This window comes from Mus caroli, chromosome 7, assembly GCF_900094665.2.
Source record: "Mus caroli chromosome 7, CAROLI_EIJ_v1.1, whole genome shotgun sequence".
In the NCBI taxonomy this organism is placed as follows: Eukaryota; Metazoa; Chordata; class Mammalia; order Rodentia; family Muridae; genus Mus; species Mus caroli.
Genome location: NC_034576.1, coordinates 127475614 through 127484662, shown reverse-complemented (window position 1 = coordinate 127484662; position 9049 = coordinate 127475614). Strand labels below are relative to the sequence as shown.

Sequence of the window (9049 nt, the reverse complement as noted above, 5' to 3'; positions counted from 1 at the left end):
TGGGCTGGGCCTTCCTACAATCAATCAGTAATCAAAACCAGGCCCCGCAGACTTGCCTCTAGGGCAGTCTGATGGAGACATTTTTCTCAGCTGAGGTTCTTCTCAGATGACTAGCTTGTGTCAAGTTGACACCAAAAAAGTCCAACCAAACAAGAACCCAACCAGGACAGGCTGCTGTCTCTGCTGTTGTGAGTGGGTCCTAATGCCAGTCTGAAGTCCTGTTCTGTCCCTCATCTTTTTATCCTTCATGTCTGCCACCCAGGATGTCCCCAGCCCTCCTTGTTGCCCTGTCCTGTCACCGTGCATGTTGCACGCACACCTGGTCTTATTTGTCATATTTTGGTCTTGCTGATCCCTACTCCACGGTGTGTCCAACACCAGGAGAACAAGAAGCCCATGCGGCTGGGTGCCCTGTCTCCAGTGCCTGGCCCAGGGCCACAGTGTGAGCAGCCCTGTGTGCTGAGTGACGGGCTGGTGGATCTTCACACTTGCTCTTTTCTTGGCTTTGAAGGGCCTGTTGGCACTGTGGTTCCAAGCCAGCTTGAGAGTCCACACTCCAGAGTAAGAAGGGAGCCCTGCAGGCAGGTTCCGGCCACTTTGGGACCTGCCCATAGGTAGAGACCTTTCATCCCCCTGCCTCCCCCCTGATGATGGCCTTCTGTTGCTCAGCAGTGGCCCAGGAGAGCATGGACCTGTCAGTTGTCACAGGTGATGCTGTAAAATGTCCAGGCCACTGCAGGAAGCCGGAGCCACATAGCTGATCCTTGTACACCTAGCAGAGTGTGCCAGTGCTCAAGGCCCTGGGGATGTGTGGCTCCTCCTCAGCTTACACAAGCTGCCATGCTAGCTTTCCTACTCTGTGCCTCACCCAGCAGCACTGGGTGAGATTAACTGTTAACTGTGCCAGGAAGGATGCAGTCTCTAAACCTACTCTCCGAGCCTTCTGGCTCCTCAGCCTGCTATACATCCCCTCCTGCCAAAGCTAGCTGTCTATAAAAGGTTGTATTCTGATGGTTTGCCCTCCCAGACCCTCCCTGTGTGACCAAGTTCAGATTCCTTGGCCTGGTCACCTTGTCATGTGGGGTGAGGCGGGGCTGTGAGCTAGGCCTGTCAATCATAAGTGGTCCCTGAGACCTGATTCTTAGTTTGAACTGAAAGGACCAGCAGTTGATATTGGGGGGTCAAGATACGAGGAGGGAGATAGAGTCAGAGCTGTTCTCCCCCCGACCCCTTCCAGAAAAGGGTAAACAATGAAACCAAGTAGGGGCCAGAGGTGGAGGAGGGAGGCAGGGAACAGGGGCCTAGTGCTGTAAGAACCCCAGGTTTTACATAAGCCAGCTGAAGATGGATTTTTATCCCTACCAAGGCAGGCTCATTCATCAGAAACTGAACCTGCACTCTGATAAACACCTTTGGTTACAGCAGCCTCCCCCTCACCGTGGTGCTAGTTACAGCCAGCCTCCCGCTCACTGTGCATAAGACTCAGCTCCTGCCTGGCTACCAGTTCATCAATGGTCCTGATGGACTGACCTCTGATTCTCTGAGCCAGCCTCTTGTGTGACATGTGGCTCCGCCTCCTTCAGCACTTCCCACAGAGTCCACAGATGTGGGTGTCTCCTTTTCAGGGTCCAGGCTTCTCTTCCTTTCCCAATGCCTCTTGTTGCCTGCCCCACCCACAGACAGCAGGGGAGTCTGGTTAAAGAAATGTTTCTTTTTGTTTGTTTTTTTAATTAATAAAATATATTTTATTGTTATTGAAAATATTTAAGTTACATATGGGGCAAGTGGACCGGGCCACCAGACAGAAGAACTGGTAAGGTTGAGCAGGCTCAGACTGGGGAAATCTCAGAATTTAGAACAGCTGGAGTAGAGCCAGCTCCCTGCCAAACTACCTGATCTGGAACATGACACCCCACTGAGAAGACCGTGACAGTCAGTCTTGTAACATAAAAACCTGGAGTTCTCCATGGTAATGAGGTATCTAAGTGGGCTCTGAGTGTTCAGCCAATGAGCTTCCCTTCCTGGGCATTCCTTCCCACAAGAGGTATTTAATCCTTGATTCACCCTTAGTAAGGTGTATGCATCCACATCCACCATCAAATAAAACAGTTGGAACGAGTAAGAACCGTCTCTTCGTCAAGGATTGCTTGGGGGAAGGGGCTTCCCTGTAAAAGGCCTCTCCTGTATATTCTGGGAAGACCTCTCTCTTCTCTGTATTCTCCACATTCACAACAAACTAGTTCCGCTGCCCTCCCCTTCCAGCCTGGTGCATAAGTGCCCCGAGGGGAAGTATGGAGCCAAGGACCTCTGTTTCCAACTCCTAGTAGTAAGCTGGCAGTGAGGCCTGGGTACACAGAAGACTGGGGACCACAGCAGCTGTCCCAGACCCGGCTATATCCCACCCAGGAAAACCCCTATTACACGTTGTGTTCTCCCTGAGCAGCTTGCCAGCCGCACTCGGGCACCCAGCAGCAAGGGATACTCAGCCCAGCAGTTACAAAGGAAAAAAAGCACCCATAATCTGGATAGCTTAGGTACATATAGCAGCTCTGCCCTACACATGTGGGCACACACAGCAGGTGGGCCACACATGGGTACATAGTAGCTCTGTCACACATAACAGACATTGGCTGGGAGCAGGGCTGCTGGAGTTCAGGCATGCAGGGCCTGCACTGACACTTGGTTTACTGCCTTCGGGTAAGGTGTCTGCCCAGAGGTCCTTTCCAATCTGGCCCTGGCTATGACCACCAGAAGCTGACAGAGAAGCTCAGGTCCAGGGAGCGTACGTAATGCCAGTACTTAGCAGGTATAAAGAGGGTGTCTCCTGGGGACAGAATGCAGGACAGGAACGGGGCCTCAGTGAACTTGGGAAACTTCTCAAGGTCGGGGTTTTCCACATCAACCTGCAGAAAGCAACAGAAGTCATCTGTGGATCTGTAGAGACCGAAGGCACCATGTCACCCTGATTTCCCGCGAGCCTACCTGGCTGGTGTTCTGAAGAATGTGCGTCTCGTGAGGGTACACTGCCTCAGACTCTTGCGGCGAATACAATCGGATGTACTTCCTTCCTAGCACCTGGGAGAGAAGGCCTGTTAGCTTCAGGTGATGAGCTGTGGTGCTCACTGACTACAGGTCTGTGGACCTGTCTTCCAGGCCTTTCTGTGGTCTGCCTGCTATTGCCTTGCCCTACCACAAGCTCTGGCGTTCTGAGTGCTCACCTTCAGGTACTTTAAAGACCAGCGTTCTATGTGTAGCTAAGCTCAGCCCAGCATTGAGTGTTGGCCTGGTTTCCTCTTCCCCCTGGCTGTGAGGATTTATGGCACAGAGGTAAAGTGAATTGCCCAAGCTGACTAAGGTGACAGCTGGTGCGATGCCAGGCAGTGGGCTGTCTGAACCTGGCTCTTAGCTGCTACTGAGCTGCACAGGGTTGGTCCAGTGCTCTTCAAGAACGCTCTCATTTACTAAGTTTCTAGCAGCTGGGCCCGTGACAAGGCTTTATAGCAGTGGGTGTGTGCTGGTTCCCTTGTGACAAACCCAACTGAGTCTCTGGAAACATCTGTCAGTGGCTGAGAGGCCTGTCCATCAGCCCTTACCCACAGGTGCAAGCTGGCAGTAGGAATGGGGGAGGTTGGCAGGCACTAGAACGTGCTAGGCTTCCACCCAAGAGCTCTCCTATCTAGCCCAGCGAAACCCCACTTGGATGCAGCCTTGACCTGGGAGCAGCCCTATCTCAGGGTCACAGGACTGTTTTGTTTTTCTGTCTATATCCCTTCCACTCCCTTTCCTTCTCCCCCTCCCTCCTTTTTGTGACTAGCCCAGGCTTGCCTTGAACTGGCTATATGCTGAGGATAGCCTTGAACCACCCAAGTGCTAGGATTTTGAGTATTTACCATCACAAGCTCCTTACTCAGCCCCTGTCTGGCAGCAGCTCCTACCTGGACCAGGAAGTTCTGTTGGGGGTCCTGATGCAGTGGAGAGATGGTGCCTTGTGGACCAAACCAGGCATTGATAGTGATCTCTTCCTCTTCTCCATTGCCCAGGCAACAGTAATCAGGGATGCTGATGTCCTGCTTCAACTCTGGGATCTGAGGGTAGCAGCAGAAAGCAGAGGCCAGGGCTAGGTATGCCAGCTGGGGCCCAGCTGACATCTGACTGCTTGAAAGCCAAATATACGCACTTCTAGATGCACTTTTTGTTTAGTTTTTCTCTTTCTCATCCTCTGTCTTCAGCCTCCCAAGTGCAGATATAGCACACATGTGCCATCCTACCCAGCTCAGGTCCATAGTCAAATAGATAAAAATCTTAAGATAGAAATAATAGAGATGAATTATAGTCTGGCTTCATATTTGTTTCTACATCATATAGTTATTTTCTTTTTAGAAACCTGATATTGTTGCTTTATACTTTTTTTTTTTTTTAAAAAGCATAATACTGTCATTTACTAATGAGCAGTATTTTCTTTTGTTTTGAGATGGGCTTACTTTGTAGCTCTGGCTGGTCTGGATCTCACCAAGTAGATTAGGGTGGCTTTGAACTTACAGAACCCCATCTGCCTCTGCTGGCATTAAGGCATGCATGAGTCACCACAGCAGGCAAGAGTTAAGTTACCACCACCACCACCACAAACCAAGACAAAACAAACAAACCCAGGAGACAAAACAAAAAACCCCACAGGTCTTGGGCTAGTTGGCGCACACCTGCAATTCAGCACCTGGAAAGCTGAGACAGGAGCATGAAAAACGTGGCACAGGAGGTAAGTGTGAGTGACACAGTGGGATCTTATTTCAAAAACAAACAACCCCCCAAAGTCCAATGTACTGGATATTTATCAGATCTCTGGAGGATAATTTTCAAAAAGTTACTCCCATTGAGGAAGTCACAACTGGTAGATTTTAAATAAATTACTGCAAAGACTGGCAAAGCAGGTTCTGTACTATACTTACTGTGAGAAGAGAGGAGTTTACTGACGAGGGTTCAGAAGCCAGAAGAGAGAGCCTTAGGAGTATAGCTGAGTACATCCCCCAGCCACCAGGGGACTAAAGCAGGCAGGCACTCAGAAGCAAATTAGTGCTGTGGAAGGGTTTGGGTCTTACTAGCAAGTAGCAGACATGGATAGTCCACAATCTCCAATGTGGCTAGAACCCCAGGCTCCTGGCATACCAATATTGCTGTTTTGATTGAATGGGAATCAAACCTTGCCCCTGGACACTGAGCATAACTCTGATTGGTTCCTGATGATGTCATCAGGAATTCTGAAGGATGACTGGTTGGGTGGATATCAAAATCATTGGCCAAGGATTCAGAGACCCTCAGAAAACACATGCTCCAGAGATGTGACTATTAACAAGCCCAAGGCAGTGGCCAGAGGCTTCCAAGACACCACACTGGGAGAAAAGTCAGAGCAAGGTTCCTGGCAAGCACTAGTCAGTAGCCTAAGCTTCCTACAGACACAGAGGTCCTAGAACATAGCCTGTGTCCTGTCCCCAAGATACATGGCTGCTCAAACTCCTCCTTGAGGTGCTCTGAACAGCAGATAAAAACGAGTGCTGAGGGAGCAGACAGCATGATCTGCCTGAAATAGCCTTACGCTGTTCTGACTCACCCTAAAGATAATGGCAGCTTTGCCTTCTAGCCCTGGTCAAGGCTCCAGACGAGCAGGTAATGCCATCCCCAGGATGAGCCCTCTGCCACTGTTTCAGTGCCTTAACCAGACAGCTCAGGAGGATTCCTTATGCAGCTCAGCCTCTCAAGTGCTTCGATTCAAGGTGTGTGCACCACACCCAGGTACAGACCACTCAAAATGGAAAGGGAGTCTAGCTGCTGATGCAGAGTCTGTTTTCCCACAGTGATGGTCATACATCCAGATGATGGGCTGGGTGGCAGTGGGCTAACATCAGGAGGGGCAGGCCTTGTAATCTGCTCTTAAGGGCCTGCTATGGGAGAGGAAGTAGCAGTAGCTGCTCCATTCAGAAAATGTGCATTTCTTTTTCCTTTCCTTTCCTCTCCTCCCCTCCCTTCCTCTTTCTTTCTTTCTTTCTTTTGGTTTTTCGAGACAGGGTTTTTCTGTATAGCCCTGGCTGCCTGGAACTCACTTTGTAAACCAGGCTGGCCTCGAACTCAGAAATCCACCTGCCTCTGCCTCCCGAGTGCTGGGATTAAAGGCGTGCGCCACCACGCCTGGCTTGTGCATTTATTTCTTACCCTGCCAGGGATCTCCAGGGATCCTTCTTGCTCATCAGGGGACTTACAGGACTCATCATTTCCAGATTGAATCTAGAGACCTGGCTGGCCTTCCAGGCCTCTACCTCCTGGCTCTCCCATTCTTGTGTATAATTTCCTGGCTGGTGATCTTCACACTTTCCTAAAGCTTTAGTGCTGGGCTGTTTCTTTTTTGTTTGTTTTGTTTTTTGAGACAGGGTTTCTCTGTGTAGCCCTGGCTGTCCTGGAACTCACTCTGTGGATCAGGCTGGCCTCAAACTCAGAAATCCGCCTGCCTCTGCCTCTGCCTCTGCCTCCCAAGTGCTGGGATTAAAGGCGTGCACCATCACTGCCCTGCTGGGGTGTTTCATAATGGGAATATTGTCCCACCCAATCCTACTCCAGCTCAGCCAAGCTGCACCTTTAGGTCACCCTGTTCCAAACTGGGCCCCCAGTCTCAGCATACTCAGTCTCTTAAGCTGGCAGTTCCATTTGCCTCACTGCTGCCTGTGGTAATCAGGAAGACTCCTTGCTCCAAAGGGTAGCCCCAGGATAGCCATGTGTGCTTCCTGGGAGCAGAGGAGCAGGGCAGGAACATGGTCTCAGACTCACCTGGTCGAAGAGCTGGTGCTGAGCAAGGTACCCGACATCCTTTGCCTGACCCAGAGGAGGAAAGCAGAGGTGACTGTCGGTTAGTTTGTGTCAAGCATCTCTTGATGGCCCTGTTGCTTAGTTGGATGCTGAGTCCTGGCCCTGGCCCCACCCACCACTGTCCCGTGTGGCCCCTTCCCCAGCCTGGGGTCTGATGTCAGTGACCTCCCAGGCAGGACAGAGCTGAAGGGCAGGAGACTTAGGGCCTGGGATGCAGCTCTGCTCTGTCTGAGTGAGCCACCAGCCCCTGCAGCGTCTCCTTTAAGAAAACAGTGCAGGTGTAGCACATAGCCAAGCGCTGCTGCTTTTCCCTGGGAGCTGTGCTGAGATGCTGAGATGCACATGCCTGCCCGTTAGACAGCCACTGTAGATCTGTTAAATAGTAACCTGCTCACACCTCGCTCAGGATGAACTTCTGGATGAACTCATTGACTGTCATGAGAGTCTGGGACCAGTCTTCATCAGTGTACCTTGAACCCACTTCCACGGGGACGGTGCGGCAGCCAGCAATCTCCTGGATGTACTGTAGACTACAAGAAGGTCACCACAGTGTCAGCACGCATTGTTGCTACTGACATCTAGGAACGGTTTCACGAGGAGGAGACTGTTGCCCTTACTCCCCGGACAGCATTCTCTCAATAGAAAGGCCAGGCTGTGTGCCTGAGACCATGCAGCTGAGGTGGCTTTGCATATGGCTCTGGAAGGCCGCCCTCGCCGTGCCCGACCCTTAGGCTCAGCCTGTCAAACAGACTGTCCTGACCACCTCTGCATCCACAATCCTGCTGACTCCTCACTTCCTGCTGTCACTGCTGAGACACCTTGGGACAAGTGGAAGGCAGTATAGGGGCGATGAGTGCAGGCTCTGAACTCTTACAGCCTGAGGTAAGTCAGGATCGCTGCGTGAGTTAACCTTCCTGAGTCCCGCTCCCCATCTGTTAAAGGAGGTGATGCCAAACCTGCCCCCACTTGGAACATGACTGCTCTGCTGTGGCTCCCACAGAATTCTTCCTCACTGGAATCTCAGGGGCTACTTCTTCCACCATCTCACAACAGGCCAACCTGACTCAACCTACTCCCGTGAGCTACAGTTGTCTCACAGAGTGCCCAGGGTACTTTGACATGACCCCTGTGGATGCTGAAATGTCAGGGTTTTCCAGTCCTTACAGGAAACATTAGTGTGGCCTCTCTGAATCCATCTCTTGGGTGAGTGCAGTCATGGCCTCAGGGCCCAGGGAAGGAGAGCTGTGGGGTCTTTAAGGTCTTGCATGAACACCTAACAGCTCTCTGAGTTTATTATTCAGGCACTTGCAAGGCTATGCTCAGGGTGAGTGTGTGTTGGTGACAGCTTAGACTCCTGTACACACTCAGGATGGCCCCTTAAACATTAATTTAAAAAAATATTCCATGGACAGGGAGGTTGACGTGCTGCTGTGTCATATGTGGAGGTCAGAAGACAGCTCTGTGGTCCTCTCCTTCTACCTGTGTGGGTCCTGGGGTTTGAACTCAGGCCACCAGGCTTTTGCAGCCATCTTGCCAGCCCCAGGGTATCCCATTTTAAAGTCTTCATTAATCCTCTGTAATCAATCAAGGGATTCTGAAGGTTGGTCTGGGGCAGTGACTTATGAGTGGCCAAGAGAGACCTTTGCGGAGTCCTGGGGACACTCAGGCGGAAGGGCCTCGGTTTCCCTGCAGTGGCTACTCACCTCCACTTCTTCATGCACGGCCAGTGGTCAGCCACACCTTCTAAGATCACAGGCCTCCCAGGAACTAGAAAATGCTGCTTGAAGTGCTGCAGAGGTGGGCAGTGGAGCCTGGGTACCATCCGCTCTAACATGACATCGGGAGCTGGGCTGGCATCATGCTTTGCCTTCTGTTCAGAATCCAAACAAAGCAAGATGGCAACTGTGTCAGGAATCTGTGTTAGTGGCAGGATGTCTGGGCAGCGTTAACAGCAGAGGGCAGTTATTTGTGTGCACATGTGTGTGGCAGAGGATAACCTTGGCTGTTACTCTGTATCATGCACATCCATCCACCTTACTGAGATGGGGTTTTCTCCCTGGCCTGGGGCTCACTGACTGCAGCAAGGCTGGCTGACTAGCAAGGCCCTGGGATCCACCTGAGTCCACTTGCCTGGCTATGGGATGACAAGAACATGCTATCATGACAAGTTTTTTTTTTTTTTTTTTTTTTTTTTTTTTTT

General features: G+C 51.2%; 1 protein-coding gene across 2 annotated transcripts in view; it reads right to left on the bottom strand.

Moving 5' to 3' along the window:
• Positions 1-1721: 1721 nt before the first annotated feature.
• The window catches only part of Kdm8 (lysine demethylase 8), a 17726-nt gene continuing 10398 nt past the window's right edge, over positions 1722-9049 (bottom strand). Inside the window, exons 3-8 of one of the 2 annotated variants that reach the window (XM_021168072.1) lie at positions 8553-8719; positions 7247-7379; positions 6811-6855; positions 3936-4085; positions 2983-3075; positions 1722-2903 (exon numbers count right to left, since the gene is read on the bottom strand). In XM_021168072.1, the coding sequence (XP_021023731.1) occupies positions 2739-2903; positions 2983-3075; positions 3936-4085; positions 6811-6855; positions 7247-7379; positions 8553-8719 (753 nt within the window). In that variant the 3' untranslated portion in view covers positions 1722-2738. The remainder of the gene's footprint in view (positions 2904-2982; positions 3076-3935; positions 4086-6810; positions 6856-7246; positions 7380-8552; positions 8720-9049) is intronic. The other variant, XM_029479661.1, reaches the window with a different exon arrangement.